General features: G+C 41.0%; 1 protein-coding gene across 1 annotated transcript in view; it reads right to left on the bottom strand.

The window, feature by feature from the left end:
• The window catches only part of ARHGEF3 (Rho guanine nucleotide exchange factor 3), a 92,956-nt gene extending 66,718 nt beyond the window's left edge, over positions 1 to 26,238 (bottom strand). Inside the window, exons 1-2 of the mRNA XM_065642473.1 lie at positions 26,187 to 26,238; positions 13,915 to 14,007 (exon numbers count right to left, since the gene is read on the bottom strand). Coding sequence (XP_065498545.1) covers positions 13,915 to 14,007; positions 26,187 to 26,221 — 128 coding nt within the window. The 5' untranslated portion in view covers positions 26,222 to 26,238. The remainder of the gene's footprint in view (positions 1 to 13,914; positions 14,008 to 26,186) is intronic.
• Between the last annotated feature and the right edge of the window lie 267 nt (positions 26,239 to 26,505).

Here is a 26,505-nt window from a genome sequence, read left to right as displayed (position 1 = left end):
TGCGAGGGCAGAAGGCCATCGAGACAGCTTTAGCTTCAAGAATTCTGTAAACCCGCTTACATAATGAGTAATACTGTTAATAAAAGCTAAGCTATAGTTTCTGAGCAGAAGATTTTGTACTACGTATTTGGCATTTGAAGTTTCTTTACAACATGAAACATTTGAAGCCAGTGCCAAATTTTCCACCTGATGTTTCTACCATTCTTCACTGGTCTGAGGATGATACTTCAGCAATATATTAAAAAGGTATATGCACTTTGAAACCAAACCCTCCTTGCATCATACCTCATTTGTATGTAGTAGAATTACTTCCTATTAAGCATAAAACCCACACTTTCACTATTCCCATAATTTCTGAAGAGATATTTAACCTGAGATGTGAAAGCAAAATGTTCTTAGTTGTTAGTCATTACTCACAGCTGGATTCCTGGGGGAACATTTTCTGCATAGGAATTCCTGTTGCCATAGGAATTACTATAGAAACCTCTGAGTGGGATGGAGTAAAACCTGCTAAACTATCGGCCCATTAAAGCTCCATCCAAAATATCATCTCAGGACAGAAAATGCCCACTTATCTTTACTTCTGCCAGCAACAAGTTATGTTTTCTAGTCTCCTCAATATAAATATACTAACTATATCACACTAATTTCAGCCCAAGACTATTTTACAAGAGCATACAGAAAACTTTGATAAAATAACTTTGTTACAAGTACAGAATCCTACAATTTAAAAAAATCATTATATCCGTGATGACTCTGAAAGCGTATATTGTTTTGTCCCAGATCAAAGTACATTGATTAAAAAGTGCATGTATGGGTAGGAGAGATTTCGAGGCACGTTTTTCAGAAATACATATAAAAAATAAAATTAATTTATATGGATGACTACACACCCTTTTTGCTTTTTTTTCTTTCCAAATCAATACAATTACTGGGGGAAAAAAAAGGAAAAGCATTAACATGTCAAGTGAGACCAGTGGATCAGCAGATCAGACAGGAAATGGGATTTTGCTGCAGACCAGTGACAGGTTGATTCACCAACTGAGGAAATTTTCTCATCTCTTTCAAGGTAAGATTGTCCGCCCAACTGAAGTGGGGTCTTTTGCACTAAACACGTTAATGATTTAAAGATGCTGCGAGATCCATTGACAGCATTATTTGTGTAACAGGCAAAGCTCTCAGCCCTGACAGCTTCAGCCTGAGAAGGATGGGTATGCAGGGATGTGGTGAGGCCGTCGCCTGGGGAAGCGGCAGAGCGGTGAGGAACACCCAGAGCTCGGCCTCGCGAGTCTGCTGCTCCAGCACGGGCTGTGTTCAGGGGCAAGATCTCTGGGAAAAGCTGCTTACTCACTCCTGACAGCAAGGTGACACCAGAATGAAGCAAGGCAGCAGCCACATCCTATGCACTGCATATGACCTCCTGGTCTCAGTCAGAACGTAAAGAACAGAGATACAGCACTGAGCACCCACCATCGCAGCAGAGGTGTCACCTTGCTGCCAGCAGATCCCATCTCAGCCCCAGCAGGTCCCATGTCTCAGCCCCAGCAGGTCCCATGTCTCAGTCCCAGCTCTACCCGCAAACACCCCCAACCAGCCCCCGCTCAGGGCAGAGCTGCTGCCGATGGGTGTCCCGCGGGCGCAGACCTGGTGTGTCCCACACCTCGGCACTCCCCGTCCCTCGTCACCCCTGCGACACCCTGGCCACGAAGGGGCTGTGGGTGGTTCAGAGCAATGCAGCTGCCGGCAGGCTCTGCCAGAAGGACGTCAAACGCCAACGCTCCGGCAGCCTTCCTCACAACACTGGTACTAACCGGGGTCTCTCACCTCCCCTTGTACACAACTAAGTTAAAACTCGAATTGATTTGCTCTGATATTTTTGTATCTTTTTAAAAATGGAACTGGGCAATGGGTTGAAAAGTTACTGGCAAGAGACAGCCAGCAGAGTCATTTGCCATTTCCTGAGGAAACCAGCCCGTCTTCAAACCACACACACGTCTTGCTGCAACACGGACCTGCCTGGGCGCCTTGAAACGCAAAGTAAATGGTTTCATTACTTCCAGCTCCCACTCCCCGTTATGTCCCACTGAGAAACATAAAAGCTGGGGGGGTTGGTTTGTTTTTTAAACTCAAAATTTATCATAACTTTTTTCTTCAAGTAAATCTATGGAAAGGGGAAAAAAATCTGTTCTTCGAATTGTACTATGAATCAAATACCCTACTCAGCAAAAAAAAGTGCAATAATTTTTCCCATAGTTCATAAAAATCAGGTGGCTGTTCTCAAGAGAAAAAAAATTTAAATTACTATCAAATTTAATATAGTTAATGTTAAACCTAAACCACAAAGAAATATATATCAACACTGTGTCTCATATGTAAACAAAGAGCTTTACGATGATAATTCTAAACTCAATTGCACTGTGAAAAGAAAATGCAGAAAAGAAACACTACAGTATTTTGAAGGTTGAAACCTGATGAAAAGTCCCATCTTTGCTCTACTAGAACGTGGGCAGAGTTGCAGAACACTTGTAATGAAAGAGTTCTACTGAGACTAAAAGCCTCAGCAGATAAAAATTTGCCCTATGGTGCATTTGAGATTTAACTGATTGCTGAAGTGATGTTAAGGCATTAAATTACTGTATTACTGTAGGCATGCTCTGATATCACGAGTGTAGATCTTTGCACACTGATTACATCTAATAGACAATAACATATAATAAAAAGTGGGTGTTATGACACCTGTACAACAGCTTCACACAAAAACCTTTCCATTCTTATAGAAATCTGAAAGTGTATGAGTCACTGTGCAAAGAACCTGAAATTCCAGATATTTGACTTTCAAATAAATATAGGTACGTTGGATAGCTGAACTTATTTTCCTACACAAGTTAGCACTGGCAACCAAGGAAATTTATGTGCTTCATTCAAATCTCCACTTCATGAAGTTTGTAACCATGACAGACAACAGGCATCCACATCAATCCCAAATTGTGCTCTGTGCACCAAAGTTTTGTTTACCCGAGCAATTTCTAACCTGCCAGCTCAGGCTGAGAAAAAGGGCCGGCAGTTTCCTCAGAGGAGACACAGCTTGCTGCTTCACCAGCCTACCAACTATCCTCATTCATTCACCTGGCAGATGCAAAATCCTAAATCAACTCTGATCTATCTGTGATGGATGAGACAGTTCCTGGGACCTACCAACACCTTGGTAAAAGAGACAGTCACAGATTCTTTGCTAAGTAAAAAATATTATTTGGATCACTGATTAAAAAAGCTTGAGTTGAAATGGGCAAGGAAATAATACTCGAGATCTTCAGTGGAACTTGATAACACAAAACTGTTTCCTTTAAATAAGGATGCCAGAGATTCAGACTCCAAAACAAGTTTTTGTTGGTTCTAGAGCCCTTTGTCAACCTTCCTCCCTGCCCTTGGTGACAATTCTGTGCTTCTGCAGGGAGAGCTCAGTCACTGAAAGGAGCGCGGTGGGAGAAGAACATGATCCCGTCCCACCTGTGCTGCTCACTGGAACAACAAGCAGGGTGAGCATGGACGGACAGTGTCCTCGGGGACGCAGGGACAGCTGCTCCAGGTGCACGAAGCTGCCACGTTAACAGCGGAGTATAAGCAATCACTGTTCTGTTTATGAGCACACAGTTACTGTACACAGTTTTTGTAAACTGCAGTGTACAAACTAAGGGGACATTCCACAGTTTTGGAGCTGGGAAAGAGACCTCAGGCTGACAGCAGAAAACTGCAAAGCACACAGACCCAAAGGACACTGCTGGTCCAAAAGGTCCATTCTTACATACACACTGTGAGCAAAACCATACAGGAATAACCTTCAAAAAAGGAAAAGAAGAAATGGTTCAGATACTAGAAGAACTTAAATTTTCAATATCTTGATACAGATACTAAAAAACTACCACGAAACCAAGTATTGCAATATCAAGTCCTCCAAAACAAAGGACAGAGGCCAGTAAGTGACAGAAGTTTGGCTAAGCCTTAAATGCAATAAAACATTAAACATTTTTAAATTAAATGCCCTATGTCATCACTCATAGTCTTCACAGAAAAACAAACCCAAGCTCTCTTCACACAGTGTTGGTAAATACAGCCCCCTGGTGCGCAGAACACAACCCTGTACCGCAGTCACCTCTGTCACTGTGCTCCAGATCTTCCTGGAAGTTACTGCGTATCCCCACATTTACATACAAATCCTCATGGCAAGTGATAATAGAAGAAATTTAATTTCCTCATAACTATCCTACTCCAGTAAACGGAATATGAAAGATTCTGAATGGAAAGGCATTCATCGGTCTATCCATTGTAATACATGGGAGAACATTCCCTTTGAATTCCCCTTTTCCTGTGTTTAATCTTTTTTTTTTTTTTCAAATCAAGTAGCAACACAGACATGTATTTAAAGCATCCTCCAAATATAATGAAATACCAATCGGAACAAGGAAAAGTTCATGATTCATTTCAAACCACTGTTGAAATGAAATGCAAAAGAATCAATTAAGTTACAGAATACGTGACCAGGCAAACGCTGGCTTGTGCCAGATGAGCTGCAGATTAAATAAGAAACATTAAGGAGGGAAAATTATTTTTAATCACAGAATGTGAAAACCATGGAAAGGAGCCATAATTTAACCTCTGGATTAACCACATGATGCCCAAGAAATTTTGGATAGCTTTATCTCCTACAAGAACTGATCAGGAAGATGCTACAGAACAGACATTGGATCATCGCAGAAGTTTCACCAGATCATATTCTGACAGATTTAAGGCAAGAGTTGGAGGGGGTCATTATCATTCTGTTATTTCTGGAATAATAAACCAGCAGATTAGCAAATAAATGTCAATGTTTAATGAGAAACTAATTTAGCCTCCTAAATCCTAATTTTTCTTCCTGCTTCCTTCTTCATTTCTATGGAGACTGGTGGACATATCCCACTATTTTCTGGTTTGTTACAGACCGCACAGGGAAGAAGGATTAAAGAGTTCCTTAGATCAGAAAAAGGAGGCTATCTGGGGGAAGAAAAAAAAACCAAACCACCACTACAGAAATGTGATGGCTGGACAGAAAGGGCTACAGACAACGGTACGGAAAAGCACAGCATCGCTTTCCCGTCTGCACCTGGATACAAAACACTTACTGATTTGTTGGTGATTCACTGTGACTCCATTTATTGCTCTCAGTTAAACAAATACAGATCTGAGAGCCACGGAAACATGTCTGAGCAGCCCGTTCCCCACTTGCCACATCTTCTGAGCTCTGCTTTAGTAATAAATAATGCAATAGAAAGTTTTGGATGTGAACGTATCGCAGCAATAAAATTGTTATAACAGTATCCTAAAGAGATCTCCTTGGTTTTTTATTTGAGTGCAATTTTTGTTTAATCTATCTGGTGACACAGAGCTTGCATTTTAATCTGTGGAACGGGAACACATTGGGCAGCTTTCAAAGTGGAACCACCTTTGTCTTACTGTTCTCTATGGAGTGGGGGGGAGACACCCAGAAAGAAAAATTGAGAGCTCCTCCTTTTTGGAGGCATTTGCTGCCATAAAAGAGAGTATTTGAAACAAAATCTTCTCCACACTCAGAGGTATAGTGGTAATTGAGGTCACTTTTTAAAATGCAGCTTCAGAATCCAGTTTTTCAATCAGAAGACATAACTCACAGGAGTGTTAGTAATATACAGTCTGGTTCTGGCCCTCACCACAGTGCAAAACATGACAGAGAAGACGACAACGCAGCAGGAAACAGAATATCCACAGTCCTGCTGACAGATCACGTTAATTTTTCTGAATTTTAATTTATGCTTCTTGCAATGATACTGAAGTTCTGAGTCAGGGAAAAAAAACATGCGTTCTTAATACTAACAAATATAAGTGGATATTCTGAAACATTTGCAGGTATTTTTCAATACTTTGCAGTGACCTTATTTTAGTTATGTATTCTTATGGAGCTTCTGTTCATAAAGACCTTAATATGAGCTATTACTATTACTCCAGGTTTTCTTTTCCACATCAGAAGCAACAAATGTACAGATTTAGGTGGGGAATTTCCTTGTGTGCTTTTAAGGCAATGTAATGGCACCTCACTACAGCAAAGCTGTTGTGTCTGTCCTGTCTGAGGGATTTGCAGCTGTCCAAATGTATTCAGCTGGAAAGATACACATTCAAATCATCTTCTCTTGCAACACTTCATCTACAGAAATGTCCATGGCCCACAGGAAAATGCAGTTAAATTAACCAATGCACATATTCTCCAGCCTTCCCCCCAGCCCCAAAGGAAAGACCAAGTTCAAAATTAGCTTTTTGTTTCCGATCGTTTGTTTCCAAATACTACAATGTTTAGGTGTTCCTATAGAAACAGCATGTTCGTTTTCCTTGAAAACTTTGTCACCTGCTCCCTCTACAGTCAGAGAATTAACTAAAAACATATAATCACTTGTTTATTGGGGAAAAAAGTTTAAATGCCTTATTATTAGTATTAGGTTATTAACCAGAAGCTCAACTGTACTACACGTTGAACAAGTGTATAAAATAATAACAGACTGTCTATAAGAACAGGTAGTGGAGTCTTAGTGAAAAGGAATCACGAACCAGCACAAGAATATGTGAAAGAGCAGCAGGGTAAGCATCCAGGAAACAGATGGTGGGCAATGGTGGATCACTGGGATTTTCTTTTTACATTTAAAAAAAGAGTCACAGACACACTTCAAATAGGCATGTGCATGTACACCCACCCAGAGAACAGAGACGTTTCAAAGTGGTTGCAGAAATTCACACTAGTCTACATTTTACAAGTATTTACTTATGTACTTTATTGCAATTTATTCTGAGGGCTTGTTTGTTTAGTTTTTAAGTTGTTTAGTGGGTTTAAGTTAAGAGTTCTTGCTTTTTCTGAACCAGCCTAAAACATGCTCCACCTACAAAGGAATGCGGCAAAACCTGGTGCTCCGCTGAGCACGGAGCCTTTGGTGAACACAGAAAGGTACCGGTCAAGGGAGGAACGTAACCCCCGGGCACCCAGCAGAGCTGCTGGCAGCGTTCGGCAGCCACATACTGCTTAACAACAAAACCAAAACCTATTAGGAGAATTAAAAAAATATAATAACAAAATACCACAAACCAAACACCAGCCCCCACCTGAGAGACTGACGAGATTGTGGCAACTGGATTTAAATCAAATATCAACTTTTGCCTTTATGGACAACTTTTTCCACCCCAGTTAAAGAAGCAAGAGAAAAATCATAGAATCATAAAGTAGTTTGGGTTGGAAAGGACCTTCACAGGTCTCTAGTCCAATCGTCCCATGGTCAAAATGGTGACAGTGCTAATACAGCTCTAATGAAGTCTGTAGGACGCGTAATTGCTACGAAGGCTGGAAAACTTTATCACAGAAACGGTGTGTTTTGAAACATGCTGGCAGACTTAACCGCAGTGAGTGGTAAAAGCAGCTGTCCAGGATGAACAAGGGTCCCTGGGGGGGTAATTTACCAGAGGTACGGCCAGAGGGACTCACAAAGAACAAATCTCCCATGCGTCTGGTGAAATCCTCTGTACAGACCACCCGGATCATCTGTCCAATGTCACATGTGGTAGCCGCTCCAAACACACCTAGGAAACCTGGCCCGCTGCTGCGGCAGCTTGCTCAAGAGAATTACATGGTATTTAAAGATCAAACCCACCTGAGGGAGACCTTGAAATAATAGCAGCTTTCCTACAAAATGCAGCGTATGTGCATCAACTATAGTGATGTGCTAAAGCAGCTTTGGGGGATGATTTGGGGGATACTGAATAACTCACCAACTCACATAGTTAAAAGCTCTTCTACTACAACACACAAGATCTTCTGTATATAGTAAGTGCTTATTGTTTATGATTCAAGTATCACATCATTGTATATTTAATTTAGCCAGAGTTAAACATTTTTGGTAGAGAAATGGAAATTAAGGGAATTAAGACAACCTAAAAACATTACAGCTCTCTTATCACTGTTAATTTGCTATTGCCAGAAGTTATTTTTACCATTATTGGAATAGACTATGAAGGAGGGAAGGAAATACTTTACTTTGTTAAAATGCTTCATACATTACAAATAGAAATTTTTACTATTTATGCAATTTTTGTTTTTTCATAAAATAATAGAGAAGGAAAAGAACATGTGGCAAGATGCAGTGTGTCTGAATAAGACGATGAGGCTCCACAGCATGAAAAAACAACTGAGACAGATGAAAAATTTCATTTTTGTTCTGAACTATGCAAATTCATTTATTCTGTGTTTGTGAGATTGCACTGAAGGAGAAGTTCTCATCCGCTATAATCATGACTTCAACTTGCAAATGACCAAAACATGAGTTAGGGATGCTGAGCCCTCCTTCCACAGTGTATTAGTTATTTATCTCTATATGATCCAAGCCTAATCACTATGCCTGTATTATTTACCACCGTGTCAGCATGTACTTCTCTCATCCAGAGGGGAAAGAAAAAATTAAAAAAAAAATCTTAACATGCCAAAATGAGAGCCTGGTTCTTTAGATAAAGCTACGCAGATTCAGCTTCTCTGTTCTAACCACACAACCGGCTGCCACAGAGAGTCCAAAGTGACATTCATTTTTATTAAGTATCTTTTCTAGATTTCACCAATATGCACCATGAGGAAGAAAGGAAGAAAATACTTTTAATGACAGGTTGACTGATAGATTTTTATACTCCTTTCCTACATCAGAGTAACTAAAAATTATAGTTTTTAAACATTCTTCAGCTCTTTAAAACTAAATATTTTTCACACTCTTTATACACTCTTTGTGAACATTCCATTTACCTGTATGTCAGAGAATAAAAGCCAAGTCACTTGCCTGTTCACTAACATACATTTAGAAACAAAATACCACTGAGGGCAGCCTAAAGATGGTGTTACCTTTTTACTTGGATGAAAAGGTCTTGACATTGAATTGGAACAAATTAGGTATTTCAGAAATGTTTGTTCTGACTTCCTAGGCTAACAGCTATAACAAAAAAGAGACTACAGTGAAAAAGCAGGTGGAATACAATAGAGTCATAACCAAGCATGCAGCAAACGTCTCAAGAGATGTAATAACAACAGACGTTGTTTGAAGTGTGACCTAGAGACAATATAATCACATGTACAAAATGCAGATGACAGCTTATTCCAGGAACCTAGGGAGTGATCTTCTTCCACCAAAAAAGAAGAAATGAATCCCCTAAAAAAAAAAAAAAAAAAACACCAACAAACAGCACAACAACAACAAAACACCACTAAATATTACCTCCAAGCAGCAGCCTTCACCCAGTAAAATGGCTTTTGAAACAAGCATCAGTAACTCTCACCTCTGCTTGTATCTGGTTATGCAGCCCCAGAAGAACAGGAGGGGCAAGGAGGTGGTGGGGATGGGGGAAGGAGAAGAGCCAGAACCAGAGGGACACCAGTGGGTTCAATATCAACAGCAACTTGTTCCTCAGCCAGCTGAGAAAACAGCCTGTCCCAGTTCCTGACCAATCCTACCATCTGGTGGGATTCAGGCTCAGGCCAGCACACAAGCTGAACGCTTTTCTCTCACTCTTAAGGCAGATTTTTTTGATCCCATCCAGGATGAGGAAATGCAATCCATCCCAAGTTTTGTAAGACATGATGATTAAACATATGTTTAAACTTGTACTTGCCCCTGGGGCATATTTTGTTCGGTTACAAAGCTCATATCGTGCGCAGGAGCCTTCGGCCAGCAGCCTGTGGCAGCTCTTGCTTTAACCGTTTCAGCACGTCCTCCCCTCTGGCTGTCTCTGGGGGCTGAGTCCCCTCCCCATGTCCTGCTGCTCTGCTGGATCTTCGCCCGCTCCCTTTACGTGACTGGCTCTCAGGCTGCAAGGCCCAATGCAAAGGATTCCCTCCACACTATTTTCACTTCTACTACTCCTTTTATGGGCAGAGAAGTACATTAAATAAACTAGGAAAGTTAGGTAAGATACACATGATTTTTTTCAATCTATTTTGTAAATATTTATCTGCTTTATTAAAACAGTCTGCCATAATTGCTAGGTTATGCTAACTATCCTGAATATTCTTTGGCTTTCCAAGAAAATAATTTCCTGTCTGCAATAAGACATTACTAGAAAACAGCTAATTCAAGGCCTCTTGCAAATGAGATTAATTTTATCTAGCTATCTAAAGTGTTAATCTGCAATTTGTGGGACTTCTTCTTTGCAAACACTGTAACCTTGTGTTCTCCAAACATGTATGTGCCTTTTGTAATCACAACCATCTGCAGTTAAACTGCACTTGACTAGAGCCATTTTAATTCAGTTCTTCAGGATGACTCATTTCTGCTGATTGAACAAGGATACAGCAGAATTGCAGAAAGTTGTTAAACTTGTTTCTCTTCTCACTCTAATTCCAGACACATAATTCTGCTTTCATCAGTTAGCAGCTGGCAAAAGCTGCAGCAGAAGGACGACGATTTAAGTCACGAAACCTGAGTTCCCACACACGCCAGGAGCCAGTTCAAGCACTTGTCTGTCTGTGAGCTGCCCCATTCCGATCCTCACTGAGGAAGAAGAGTTGTGTGATTAAAACGACATGCATTAAGGTAAGTATCTACCATGTGCAATCTACATACTATCTCATCATGAAAATGCAGATTTTCAGCTGTTCCCCACTGCTTTCCTGTCTTTTGCTCACGTTGCAGTCATGGGTATGTCAGTTCAAGCATCTTTTTAATCTCGGTTGACCATTATTTCTGTTTGGGTTTTAAATAGCAGATGAATTTTTTTAAAAATAATAGTTACAAGTTGTCTATTTCTCTATAATAAGTTTATCAGAAAGCAAATTACTCTATTAAAGTTTAGTGCAGAAACATGACTGTAATTCCAGTCTCCAATGAAATGCATAACTTAAAAAAAATGAGAGGGATTCCTAATGAAAGTTTTCACGAGATACTGAACAGTGTTATTTGCCCGCCAGAGCTCCCTTGGCCAAGATTAGCACCAGTACCCACATGCCTTTAGAGATTACAAAAACACTTCCAGCTCAGATTGGAAAGGAAAGCTGAAACAAAAACAACTGAGCTGTTACAGCAGAAGAGGGAACAAAAAGAAAGATCTGAAGACATTTCTGCCCCCAAACTCCATTTAAGTCATAAATACAAAGACAGTCAGAATGCACGAGAGTCCACATTTAACAGTGTTTGGTTGGTTTTAAAATTTACAATTTGTTTCTTCAGACCCTCATGACAGAGGCAGTTTTCAGAGACTTGCTCTAAAAGTGACGTTGAGTGTCACAGAAATAGGAAAACGTTGCATGCTCAGAAAGCAACATGACAGAGCGTTTGGAGACTGAAATGGAAAGCCAAGGCACCACAAACCTGGTCACGAAGAGATCCAGAACCCCAAACTTCAGTCATTAGTTTTTAAAAAATGAAATACTTCCTGACTTAATCTTATATAAAAAGATAAAGAAGTGACTAGTAAGATTTCTTCCAGCCTACAGGAAGCACATTATAAATCCACACACAATAACAAAAACTGGAAAATTTCCAAATCCCCAGCACATTTGTTTTGAAAAACAACGTGCCAGCCAGCTACTTTCATAGTAAACGTAGAGGAATTGAGATGGTTCCCACTTGCTCCCTTATCTTTAGTTCCCCTCTTGCAACTTTTAATCTCTGAGTTTCTCTCAGAAACCGAGAATCTGCCAAATCGGTAGCTTCTGGAATTTCAAGGCTCTCAAGCCTTTATTTGTTCACGCGCAGTTCCAGACTCGCTCAGATAGCGAATGGTCATAACATCAATTAGTATCGGCCAAATTTCTCAGTATTCCTGCTCATCAAGAACGGCTTCATTTGGTTCCCCCGTGAGCTCTGCTGTGGTGCGCTCTGGTTCTCAGCCATCCGCAGCGCTCACGCTAGCACTGCTAGCAGCACTTTTTTGGTTGTTTTTTTCAGAAGCTTTTTCATATCTTATCAGACCATGTTCTTTTGTGGTATTAGCTCTAGAGAAAGAAAGCAGGTAAGGTTTCAGATCTCCTCTTCGCAGTCAGGAAAGTAGTTATACCATAGAATTCCCAACACTCATCAGCATTTTGGGGAGATTGAAATTAAGAGTTCTTCCCTCTTGCACTCCTTTCCATGAACTCCAAAGTTCTAGCTAGTTAGTGCACTTTGTCATCTATCAAGTTACTCTTTCGCCTTCTATAAAAGCAGAGAAAGTAATTTAGTGAACTATCATTTATTTCCATTTTATAATTTATCCTCTAATCTACCCCCAAATATAAAAATCATGCCAAAAATCATGCCAAAAGTATTTATGGCAGCTTTCTTACGAAGTAGGTAATTCATGAGAAAAACGTCCTCGCTGGCAGCCATGAGAACATCACTAATGATTTATAAACAAAGTATAAACAAACGCGCTGTGCTTTTACTGAGCAAATGCACAACATTCATGCAACGCATACAAGTTTAGTTACAGCACTTGTGAAAACTTCACAATATACTGAGCTTATGTGGATAATTCCCCCACAAATTTCCTGTATAATATTAATGTCCTTGATATTAAGTGTATCTACTCATTGTTCACATTTTAGTAATAATTTATTTAAGGAACAAAATTAAGAACTTCATCTCCTGTCTGGGAGTAAAACTCACCACCAGCCAATTATTTCCTCCTGCCTCTGCTTCTGGGGGCCTGAGCACGAGGCCGTACACAACCTCAAAGCCTTTTACACACAACGTAAGTGATGTTTAAATGCCAGATAAGCTCTTGCTCAAGGCTTCTGCTCTGTGGAGACTTCTGACTGGATTGAATAATTTACGCTGTTACTACATACTTTTCATAGTATACATTGCTAATCTTGCTATGACTAATAGTCACATATGACTAATAGTCACATTTTCATGAAAATAAAACAACGGAGAACTCAACAGAATAAAAACATGTTTCAAGAATCAGACAATGAAAAAACAATAATAAATGCATGCTGAAGTAATGCAGTGCAGCATTGCACTTTCTTAGGCTGAGAAAAATAATGTTTATTCAGCTCTAGTACTCACAAACCCCCATAACACCATTAAAAAAAACCAACAGAGCATTTCAAATATACTCCACATAGATCTAAAGGTCTAGTTTTTGTCCACATGGGTGCCATGCTTCCTGTCATGAGTTTATTTGCTTGTTTTCTACATGGTAAATACACAACGTATAGTAACAAAACCCTAGCTAAACCCTAGCGAACAACAGCAAGTGAAAAGCAGCAGGCTCTCAGTAAAAGGCTCTCACTAACACAGCTGAAATAGTCCCAATGCCTCTCAACATCCTGTTCCCTTCTTAAACACCAAAGGAGGTCCTAAAAATTGCATGGTCAGTGGCAGTTTTCACAAAAACATTGTCCTGAAGTGTAAGCATTTATCCACATCTACCATTGGACGGAGTATTTTTTTTTCCTCCAGTAAAGAGTAATAGTTTGTTGTTTGTTTTGTTTGGTTTTTTTTTTTTTTTTAATAAAAAGTAGAAACTACTGATTTTGTCACGTCTCCCAGGGCACAAATCCGAGAGGACAAGGCTGCACATACTGAAGGGTACCAGTAATAGCATCGCACAAGCACAGCAATGGCGCTGGGAGATTAAGACATTTGCCGTATGTGAGAGATTCCATGAGTACAACTGGTGTGAACAGTTTTTCCATTGCCCATCCCCCGTGACACCCTGTCCCCATGGTCACCTGCTAAAAACTCAAAACCAAAATAAAAGCATATTTCCCTCTTTCCTTCTCTGTTGTTAAATAACGCAAAATTAATGCAAACATTTATAACAAATAATTATTTTACTTAATTTTAAAAGTACATCTCCGAATACTGCTGTCTACTAGACTCTTAGAAAATGAGAACTAAAGCTTACCAGACTCTTTCTTCTTCCATTCCTCCTCTGGCACATGGGTTTATTACCACAGGGCTACTCATGGTGAGTGCTGAGCTTTCAGAATTCATTTTTCTACAAAGGAACAAAATATCAAAAAACATGAAAAATGCAATATAAGTGAACCATGCGTTTACTAATTCCCTAGAAAACCAAAACTGTAAGACAAGAACTTTGAAGACCAAATACAGTGTGTGTTTTACTCACTTAAGTAAATGTCCCAAATCAATGGGATTAATTGGATGAATACATTGAGAAGGATGTGGCAGTTTTGTGCCAAACCCAACACTGATTGTCTTTTGTTCACTTTGCTGAACAGATGCCAGGAGAGTTGATGTCAGCAAGCCCGGATCCAGGGCCATGTGTAGTGCTAGCGTGTTAATTCAGAGCAGCAGTCACCCTCAGTGTTGCCATGGAATGACCCACACCACATGGGGGAGGAAATTTCAATTTACAAGATTTACAGAAGCTTTTTAGCATATTTTAATGAGTTAAGATCCGTATTTTAATAACTTAAGATCATACTTTGTTGATTTGCAGAAAATAACCATTTTTTCATGGCCAACATCATACTCAAAACCAGCACAGACATATTAAAATGTTGGCAGTAGTAATTCCCAAGTTATAGCGCTTCCAAAAGGTCTGTATGGCCAAAGGTGCTTGAAGTAAACGACTTGCATGGTAAGAACAACTGAAGTCTCCAGATAAAGCCAGTTAATCCCACCATGAAACACTACTGGTTTTGGTAACAGGATCCAAAATGTCAACATGGAACTTCTTACACTGGTAGCTTTTTCTCTTTCTTTTAAAACATAGATTAAAAAAAAAATATATATATATATATATATTTAGCCAAAAGAATATTATTTGACTTGATTTCACACCTGGTTTCTATTATGATCAGCACAAAGACCTAACTGATTAATGGAGAACAGGTTAAACTGCATTTAATTAATATCTCCTAGAACATAACCAGAAAATAGGCTGTGCTTGTCAAGATAATAATCCCTTGCTTTTTGCAAGAAGGTATAAAGAACCATTAAAAAGCTGGTTCAACCTGTGTGAAACCTGGGTAAAAATCCGACGTGCCAGTCATGGACAGAAGGAAAATTTGAGCACAATGCATGCGTCCCATCAGTGACAGGCAGATTGGGCCAATCTTCACAAAACAAGTACTTCGAAAGGAATGACGATATTTGTTTCAAAATTCTGTCCATGCAGGAGCAGATAAACAGCCCTAGCAAGCATGTTTATCAGGCAGAACTCCCAAAATCAGCAACCAAAATTTGGTCCTGAATGGAACTGACGTGTTCCTTCTGCCTGCCCTTTGCCGTGACCAGAGCTCACCACACTGCCGTGACAGAGAAAACAGAATGAACCTACAAGAACAGGTCCTTAATTTTGCAATTTTTTTTACATCCTTCAAAATAGAAAGGGATAAAAATTCTGTAGAGTCTCTTTCTGAGCAGATTTGTGTCTTGATATCTTGTTTTAAAGGTCCAGAAAACTATTCTGAAAGGGAGAACAACAGCAGGCTGAGCTGTGTGAGCGCAGGAGCACAGGCTGTCAGCCACCCGACCTCTTTCTCGATCAGTGCCTGACCTCAAATTAACTCCTGCTTCTGAAGTTGGGTCACTTTGAAAAAAATCAAAAGTAAAACAAAACGACAAACCCAAAAACCAAACCCACCCAAAGAAAAGTCATTCTAGAAGTGGCTCAGCAGCAGCAGGTATCAAAAGTTAAATTATTACTTGCCTCTCTAGTCTACAATAGTGCAGGAAGGGGCAGTTGTTCTTAAAGGTATCTTGAAGCAATAATGCAGATTCCATACTCTTCCGCAAAGTTCCCTTCTTTCAGGAAGCAATTTCCTGACAGGGCAAATTAAAACTTTTCTTTTGGTAATAAATTTCTGCTCTACATTGGGAAAGCATGTATGTTCCAGTGAACACGCAAGTCATGCCAACAAGAGTTTCACCTCCTCTTACAGTCACTCGCACTAGTCAGATCAAAGGTTCAAGGGAAGGTTAAAAGCAGTCCATGAATTCTCAAAGTTGGAAGCTGAAAGATTCAAATTACAGAACCACAAGGTTTCCATTCCAGGAAAAAAAAAAAAATACAACTTCTACTGTTCACTTGTGAACTAGTACTACAGTAGCACAAGTGTTCAATGTATGACTTAAAAAAAACTGTCAGCACTCCTCCCCTCACCCTTGGAAACATCTAAGTAAACACTCTGTACATATCTCTGCATTGAGACTTCCACACTGAAACTAGAGTAAACACAGAGGGCAGAAGTGATGAATGTTTCTGCGTTATGAACTTTTCTATGAACAATTGATGATAAAGGTTGACATATATCTAACAGAAAATAAATGAAAAAATGGCACAAACCCAATTTATGTTCTCACATGTTCCGCAAAGAAAACCATGTAAAGTAATACAGGGAGGAAGATATCTTGTCAAACTTCTCAACTCCCTCACATTCCCAGTCTAATATCTGAAAATGTCAGTAACATGTTGTATTCCTTCCCCTCCACAACCAGAAGTCTGCTTCTGCTGTTTTCTGTACCATAAAAGGAAGGCATTGAGAGGGCAGCATTTATTCATTCTGATAGCAAGATCGCACCCACCGCATCTTCAGAAAGATATCTAGATGCTGGATAAGACAACAAGCTTCTTGGATACCCAGAGTCATATTCCTTCAAGACACACAGTCATGCTCCTGCAGCCTCCACTGCTCTGTTTCCAGTAACAGGAGAGATCGGCCAAGTCACCCCCTAACTGAACGCAGCCCCTCTCCACACACCCGTGGAGGAGAGAGGCGTAAGAGCGGCTGGTACCCTGACCACGCACCCTTCCTCAGCCACCCCCGCCACGGGACGGATCGCCCGTCCAGCATTGCCATCCAGCAGCAATTCTCACTCCCACATCGGCGGCTGGGCAGCCGTGAGTCAGGAAAGCTGCTGGGAAATCACCAGGGATGCTCTTGTCTTCCCAGTCCTGCCAACAGGTCTGCACAGGTCTGAGCTCACTCCTTACCAGGAGCAACAGGTAATTAAACAGCTGATCCCACATCACTGGCAAGTTTTATGGCCTTGTCAAAATACTAGGAGTTCTTTAGTTTCCAAATGACAAATGGAAAATTGGTATCCATCTACGCTTTCCAAAGCCAATGGATACCAAATATTACCACGACTTCTCTTCCTTGAAAATCATTTCAACGAAAAGTTCTCAGGCTGTAGATTTTATCCTGACTCACTGTTGTGCCAGACTGCTCTTCTTCAGAATAACTAACTTTTTTTAAAAACAAAAACTTCTACGTTTTGAGATATGAAAGGGGATATATTTTTTCAAGCATTAAGAATATTTTGTGGAAGTATTTCTAGTGAATATAAACTGCTTCGGTAGGCCTAAAATAAAATGGAATTGTTTTGTTTCGGAAAGAAAAGTTACTGTAAGGCTTATACTCCCCAAAAATGTTGTTTCTATTCAAAGTGAACCACACAAAATGAAAGCTAAAACTGGCAAAGTAAAATTTTGGTTGGAATATACTGCTTTAGGACTTATTCAACCAGAATACTAACGCTATCCTCAGAAATCAGCCTCCAGTAATAATGACATCTTAGAAAATTAAATGCAATTCAAGAAGCAAAGGAACAATGTTCAGAAAAAATATGCTGTTCACAGCTGCCTCTTTCAATCTCACCATCCAACTCGTTTGGACTTGAACTTTATGGCGTAGGCACTATGCGTGATGAAACTCAAAGGAGGAAAATAAATCTGTCATCTTCCCTCTTAATAACTCAAAGCCAGATGCCAAGTCAATGAATATTAATGTAAGAGACTCTGCTCCAGACGGGTTCTGTGCCTCACCCTCTGTACACTGACCCATGACTGTTCCCGTTAAAGAACATGCATTTTAATGAGGTGTTGTCCTAGAGGCCGTGCTGTGCTGCAAAAGGAGGAAGTGGGCAAAACACAATTCCAGAACACAGGAAAACAATGCCAAAGATTTATTTACAGCAGCTATGTTTAACACGACTGTCACCTTGAAATTCTGTTATCTCCACAAAGAAACTCATTTTTATGCTATCTTTAAAATCATTAACTTTGATTATCTGATATGCTATCAGTCCATCTGCTTTAGATTCTTACACCCCATAATGGCAAAGAAAAGCCTAGTAGTGGATAGCCACCGGCTCAAGAGCTGAAAGTGTGTTATATTTAAATGTATTTTATTCGTTTAGATTTAATTCTGGAAGTTCTGCAATTGCCCTTAAATAGACAAATAAAAAAGGGAGTGGGAAAGGACCTAGAAGAGCACAGCACTCAAGCCCCGGAACACCAGCCCAGAACAGCGTTACAGAATCATCTGAACAGGAAAAAGTGAGGTTCAAGGAAAGTGTTGAAGCCACAACACCCCATGGGCTCAAACCAGCCTTTAAGTTTGACCTGTCGGAATGGGGAAAGTATTAGCTGCTCTTTTAAAAATTGTGATTGCCTACAGAAAGCCCACTTTATCTTTTTTTTTCACCTTGTGTTACAAAGTATAGCTACACTTTGATCCTCAGTCTAAAAATCTTTTTTGCCTTTCCCTCTACTCTCTCTTTGTATCTCTGTACAAATAAGATATTCACAGTAGTAGTAGTTAAAAAATAACATATCATTCAACAGCTGTTCACTACAGTGCAAGTAAAAATAACCAATATCTTCTGATAAAACGTGTTCCCACAGCTCCTTACCTTCACCAAAATGCTTTGCATTGTTGGAATAGTATCTTGTTATACTTGGCTGATAAGAGAACTGTGAAAAGAGCTTTACTGAACCCTGAGACCCCTCAATGCAGAAACTCTTATTCCTTTTAATGAAAAAGGAGGCAGCAGTGTCACTATAGTCACGTGCATCCACTACAAATAAAAAAATAAGGAGTGTTTCAGACCATCATTCTCACAAGTAGAAGTCTTTATGCTCACAAAACCTGAACAATAGATTACTAATTAGCAAGCATCATAATATCTTTAATTTTAAATAGCTGGTTTTTCCTTACTAGCTGCAAAAAGTCTGAAATTTCTAGTGAACAAACACATTTACTGTTATACTGTTTTCTGAAAGTCACATTTCCACACACAAAGTCAGCAAACCTGTAGTTATCTCACATCTTGATAGCACTCAGCTCCCAACCAGCACCGCCTTAGGCAAAGAGCTTGGTGAACGGCAGATTTAAACTTTAACACAAACTTCATTATTGAACTGCATAACAACAAATACCAAACCCAATCTTTCATCCATACTATTTTTCTGAGGTTTTCAGATCCTGCAACTGCCAAATATCTTTACCCCACTGAAGCACACTGCAGTAAAACCAGAGGGGGAACTCAAGGAGCTCTTGAAGAACATTTCTCCTGAGTCCAACCCCAAGCCGCGGGCAGTGCTGAGAAGTTTCCCGGTGCGTAATCGATCCCTTCAGGTCAGGCCCAGCACACCATGAACTTGGTTTCACACACACTGTGGTCATTTCCTGTTTCAACCTCTGTGAGCACATGTGGGATGCCATTACTCACCTTCTTGAAGTCTTCAAAAAAGCCACACCTGATGCACTAAAAAAATTGGGCTTTGGAGGACCTTTTTAAATACATATTTTTGAAAGGGTTTTTATTCCTGTCCTTGAGGCATCCCATTAAAAACAGTCACCTTCTGACCTCCTAAGAAGCTCAGGTAAGATTTATACAGGTAATTTACACAAATGTATATACAAAGATATTTAGAGCAGGTAGTTCAGAGAAACACAGGCACTGCACATAACTGTTCACGCTATATTTGGTGATGCCATCAGACCTCTCCAAGATGATAGAGAAGAGGCTTTAAAATGATATAATGATTCTGTTTCCCCGCAAGTATCGACTTTGGCTCCCTCTCCCATAGCCACACACTCGCTAAAGACAGCGAGACAGCCTATCAGCAATATATAAAAGACAATGTTTATTTCTGAAATAGCATGAACGTTATATTTATTCTCAGCACAAAGTAGATTAAAAGCTAAAAGACAACAGTTAAATACACAAATCAAACTTGGTAGCAGGCTGAAGCCAGAGCACTGACATGGAGTAGCATTCCATGCTGGGGAGATCCAGCTGCTCCAACACACTGTTCTCAACAGTCTTAGTCCTTTAGTTTACCAAGACTTAGCTCTGTTCCCTACAAAATACCAAAAGAAAAGCAAGACAACCAATTACATTACAATTCATCTCATATCACCTTCATGAAAGCAGATGGCAGAGTTTACCAGCAGCGGAGAGAGGATGTGGTTACCCCAGGACATCTTTCAGAATCATTTAAATCTGTTTGTATAGTAAGACACCAGCAAGAGGGAAACGACAAGCAGGTACGTGCACATGTTTTATTCCCAAATTACACAGATTTTCCTGAGCTGGTTATTGCTATGAAAAATAAGAGTTGTGAAAGAATTCAGACTGCTGGTTTAGTCTGTCCTGCACATCATGTACTACTGTACATCACTGCGATCAACAACAGAAGAGCGAGGACTCGTCTGCACTGTCCAACCTGCAAAGTTATCAGAAGCTTTGAGTCTTCGAGTGGTTTCAACTCAGAAACCTTAGCGGAGCAGGGGTAATAGGGAATGTTTGTGAGTTTCATTGTCACTTTTAGGGATGGTAGTTGATTGCTGTTATCAATTAAAAAAAAAAGAAAGAAATTTAATGTTTCACTGGTCTGTGTCTTAGTAATAACACACAACTAAATCTCTCTTATCTGATCAGGAAAAAATCTAACATTATGAAACACGAGCAAAGACTTGAACAGAACATTTTCAACAGAGGTTTAAAATGTACAGGGTGCACATACAAAATTAATTACACTGTTTAAGCAGAATACAGAGAACACGAAGTACTACATTCTATTCAACGTAAATAGTTATCAAGAAATTTTTTTGTCACTGATGTTATAATTACATATGTCATTCTGAGACAAATCTGTTTCTCTCTGGACTAAAAGATCCAGATGTTCCTATCTCAAGTATCTGGCTTCGGCACCAGACAGTAAACAAAACAACCTGTCCATTCTGTCCGCCTGCAAGAAGAATTCTCCAGCACTGGCCGTTTCTTTACACTTTTCCCCCTATCCAAGTTTTTGTTTCTTTTCAACAAAGCAAGCAAACAAATCACACCAGTACAATAATCTAGCTTCTGCTGCAGACTTGGTGCTAGCCTTTTAGTCAGTTTGACAAGCAGGAATTTACGATTTTTTTCATAAATGATTATTTTAAATGCAAATACAGCTACTTTTAAGCTAAACGTACTGTATTGTATTTTGCAGTTGACACTATGCAGCAAAACAATGTTGAGAGGTTCCTTCCAAAGATTACGAGTATTTATGTTCCCAATTTAGTGACTCATACAGCTAACAATTTCTGAGATTAATTTAACTCTATCCTCCTCAAACTTCTGAATTTGAAAGCAAGTACTAGATTGTTATTCAAAAGTTGTAACAATGATAAACACAAAGATTTTATCTACGATTTTTTAAAATCTGGATTTTATCTAAAAGAAAACTATTTCCAGAAATAACTGTGCTGTTTGTGTGAAGAGTATTAGAAGGGCTATACAAAGCTAAACAAATAAACTGTGATTCTGTGATTTTCAGCTGCAATTGCCCAGCACAGTCAGAACCCAAACCTACATGGGAAAGTTTGCAGGATCACCCCCTCCACACAGTAACTGACTTGCCTGAGAGAACATTTTCTAAGATATTAATTACGTACCTGTGGAGCATCAACAAATGCTAATTTTGACAGCATCTATTTCTGTAGGCAAAGTATTTTAAGGCTCATGCTCACATAAGAACCTGACTATCTCCAGAGGGATACCAGGTTTGGGATACACTCATCACAGCCTGAGTCAATGCAAACTTTGAGCGCTGTACTGTGATATATTAACAATACATAATCCATACGTGTCTCTAACCCCTCCCAGCCACCTGCTCCCTGGATGCCTCAGCTCAGGCCGTTCACAAGCAGAAGCCATTGGCCACCCCCAAAACACGCAGTGTGCAAATAGCTGGTTGTTGTCTTCAAGACAAAGGTGATAGTCCAGACAGAACCTTCTGAGGGAACACTGTAATATTTAAAATAAAATCAGTAGGACTCCTGATGCAGGACGGACAGCATAATGGACATACTTTTCTCCTAGTTATAATCCTGAGAATTTATTTTGGAAAAATGCTGAAGTGTTTAAAATAAATTAGCAAAAGCTGTACTTCTATTTAACAACTAAAATGTTTGAGAGATGATACCAGCAGAGCAGCTGTTCTTGCTCTGCAGAAACCACACAAGCCCAGATAACTCCTGCCAACTTTCCAAGTTTATGCAAGCTTCAGCGGTAAAAAAGCCAGTAAACCTTTCTGAATACAAGTTGTACCACACATCGGTTATACCTGAAGAGTTATGAGGGGAAGCGCATGACAGTAAGGGTAATTGAGCCACTATAGAAAGGAAAAAAATATCAATAACAGTATTGGGCACCTTTCTAGTCACATGATGTTACTGTTTCTGTTTGTATATATAATGATTTAAGACAAGAAGCAAAAATCTGCTCTTTTATTGTAAAGAACATAAAGCTTCTGCTTCTTGTCCAGTTTAAACAATTTTGGGGGAGGGGATTGCTGGATTTTATGACTGGCCACGCTTTCAAGTCCCACCCTCAGGTCTGTACAAGACCTTGAAGGAACTCCCATATGTATGGCAGTGTGCGCACGCAGATCTGAAATCCTCAGGCTACTCATCAGCACGTGATCAGGAAGAAGTAAATAAATATGCATGTACATATGCCCTTGTGTTTAGACATTAACAGCCCCAGCCGTTGGCATGCTGGATTCTGGGCAGTGCTGGGCACCTGCAAGTTAATCATTATTTACGCTTCCATGATTGACAGTGTATCACTTCATGTTCAACCCTGGCTGGCACTAGACGCAAAAACATTTTTTGGTTGGTTGTACATGTTACATTTGGGGATGGAGGCCACCACAGTTACATGCTATGTAACTATTAATTTCAGAATAGTTACTTTGCAGATATTATAGTCAAAAGCAAAGTACGAGGTGTTTGTTAATCACAGATTACTTAGGAGTATTTACTGAGTCCTTTATTTTCCAATTATTTACCCACTACACTACCCTACACTAGTTCTACATGTTCTTAAAGACTTGTACAAGACCATAGCCATTTGTTTATTCCAGATTTCATATGACTCGGGCAACTGAAATCCACAACACGCTCTCACAAGTTGAGAGGCACAATTTAGTAAAATATCAAATAGACTTTAATAGAACCTAGGAAATCTTAGATAGGTAGAGAAAACATCCTTTTTCAGCCAATAAGTATAGATGCAAACATGAAAATTTCAAGACTTTTCTTTGACCAGCAAGTTCAAGTATTTTCATCTGTTTCCACCTTCTATTCCAACGCAGTGCTGCTCTCCTCCGGTTTTTTCCAAGTCACAGATTGGAATTTATCTACAAAGTGCTAGATTTACCTATTTATCTATAAATACCAGAATTTATCTGTTAAATCTATGTGACCTTGCAATGCTTGTATCCCCGAAATTTAATAAACAAATAAATAATATGAAGGGGCTGATTAAACATTAAGAGACTAATTATGTTAAACACAATAAATCAAAAATATGATTTATAGCACCTCAAGTCTTTTAGTCTTCCACCAAGCATAGAGTTTGCCAGTTTCCCTACTGGCATTTTTATACAGGAATTTATTATACAGGAAGAAACTGGCAACTCTTAACAAATTACTTCTCAAAATGCAAAATCACACTCGAGTATAAGGTGTCTACAATATAATACACACACACACAAAGCGCTCCAAAGGGATTCTAAATGCATTTATAACAGTATTTGTAGCAGTGCACAGATGCTTTCACAAAAAATACTCAGAAAAATCACGTTTCATCAAAAAAGATTATTAAAAAACCTAAAATACTGAAAATGGTCAAATAAAACTCTATGATAAATAGAATTTAGAAGGTCCAGTTAATTTTCTTTAGCACTTAAAGCAAAAGATTTTACATGGGAAAAACTAGCTCCTGGGTCCATATTAAGATATTACAGATAAACCTCACAGCAGAATCAGGTATCACTCACTGCAACCCACGAACAGCAAAACAAACCACATTTTTGTTTAAGAACACATGGTCTCACTGGAATCAGCTCCACATAATACACCTCCAGATCGCACACAGCAGCCTCCCCCAGCCCGAACTCGTGCCAGAACAACTGTCTGCACAAAAGCGGCCCCAGGAAGAAGTGCCCGATTCAGAATCACGCAGAGGGCTGAGCAAACGCGAGGGACTGACACTGAATGTCCCAGTGTCCGCATGGGTCACGAGGCCTTGTCGCATTGCTACCCCGCGTGCACGGTTCAACGGGAAGTTAAAAGGGATTTCTGGGCAAAACAATATGGTATTTTGTTTACCAAAACCAGGGAATAAATATTTACCGAGAACAGATAGCAAGTGGTATGTATAAAAACTTTCAATAGAAGGGCTAAATCCACTAAGTGACAACCCGAAGATATCCCTGTGTATTCCCGTTCTTCGAGTGCACCGGGGCAGCTGCACTGCACACACTCCTCCTACTTACCTGCTGTAAAACCCATTATTCTGCAATAAATATTTTAACTCCATTCGATTCCAAATACCATGGCTTCTCCTATTCCGAATTCAAGGTCTGTACAGATTCAGCATCCGTCTCATAACTTGTTGCACTTGGCAGATCTCTGTACACACTACGGAACTGGGTATGTAACAGAATTAATACTATTAACAAGCGTTTGAGGATGAAGGAATTTCCTCTGCCCTTTCACTATGAAAATGTAGCACACAACATACTAAAGGGTAACATTTAACTATAAACTATATTAATATACGAATGCACACACAGAAAATATATACGTGAACGTTTATATATTCACAAGAACCATACAGAAAAATAAAGATATAAACTACCAAAGTTGGATTTCTTGCATTAACGTAAATGGCTCCTTAGTAAATGACAAATTCTGGTCCCACGAAGAGACCGGGTAAAACCCTGAACTGCTCCGTGACCTGCAACACCACCGACCTCACAGCATCTGCACCCACCACCGTTAATTATTTAAATTTAAGGTTCCACTTAAATTTGAGAAGAAACTTCTTCTCAGTGAGGGTGACGGAACACTGGAACAGGCTGCCCAGGGAGGTTGTGGATTCTCCTTCTCTGGAGACATTCCAACCCGCCTGGACGCCTTCCTGTGTAACCTCACCTGGGTGTTCCTGCCCTGGCAGGGGGATTGGACTGGATGAGCTTTCGAGGTCCCTTCCAATCCCTAACATTCTGTGATTCTGTGTAATTCACGCAATGACCCGTGCCATGCTAATTAACGCTGTCTATCTCTCACAGCCCATTCAGAGTCTGCTGTGACCGACTCCGCGAGTGTAAATAATTGTGCCCGGTGTTTGTTTTTTTCCACTTTCACCACCAAGCCTCCAGAAGCTCGTCCCCCCGAGGCGGAGGCCTGTGCTGCAGGGCTCAAACCCAGCCCGCCCGCCGCTCGGAATCGCTCATTTGTAACAATTGCCGTTTTCAGAAGAGGCAACAGGCACCTGGGACTGCGGCCCTTCCTTCGCGAGGCTTTCCTTCTGAATTGACGCTTGTATAAGACTTGACCACGAGTACATTTTTAAAGTTCTTTTTAAAAAAAAAAAACACCACACATCACACAACAAAAGCCAAGCGGCGCCGGGCGCTGAGGGGACGCGGCTCGAGCTCGCGCCGGCTCCAACCGCCGCCTCGCGCCTCCTCAGGGCCCCTCACGGGGCACGAGCGCGCGGGCGGCCCTGAGGCGGCGGCTCCGCCCGACCCCGGGACACCGACCCCGCGACACCGACCCGGCGACACCGACCCGGCGCAAAGCTCCGCCGGTGAGGAGCCCCTTGCCTCCCCCTCCCCGGGGAACCGCCAGAGCGGGGCGGCGATGGCGTGAGGAGATGGAGGAGGAGGGTGCGCGCGTCCCCCACCAGCAGCTGGCGGGAGTCCTGCCCCGAACCGCCTGTGGGGAGTCCCGCAAGGGGCGGCGGGTTCCCCCGGAGGCGCAGTGCGGACAGCCCCGCCGCGGCCGCCCCGGAGGAGCCGAGCCCTCCGGCTCTGACCGGAGCCGCCTCCCCGCCCAGCCCCAGGGGACAGCGCCTCACCTCGCACCCGGCTGCTCCTCCTCGGCTCCCGGCATCGGAGCAGACGCGGGCGGTTCCAGGGGCGGCCCGGCCGCTGTCAGGGGCGGCGGAGGGAGGAGACGCGCGCGTGCCGGCCCCGCTCCGCCCCGCGCCCGGCCCGCCGGCCCGCGCCTCCACAGCCGCCCTGCCCTCCCGCTCCTCCGCGCCGGGCCCCTTCGGAACCCTCCCCTCGCCGGCCTCCCCTAAGCCCTCCGGTTCCCGTGGCGGTGAGGAAGGGACACCGGTTCCCGTGGCGGTGCCCCAGGCTCTGCACAGCTCGGTTCCCACCGCCCCGGTGAGG

This window comes from Caloenas nicobarica, chromosome 11, assembly GCF_036013445.1.
Source record: "Caloenas nicobarica isolate bCalNic1 chromosome 11, bCalNic1.hap1, whole genome shotgun sequence".
Taxonomy (NCBI): domain Eukaryota; kingdom Metazoa; phylum Chordata; class Aves; order Columbiformes; family Columbidae; genus Caloenas; species Caloenas nicobarica.
Note: the sequence above shows the minus strand (reverse complement) of the source record. Positions and strands in the feature narration are given on the sequence as shown.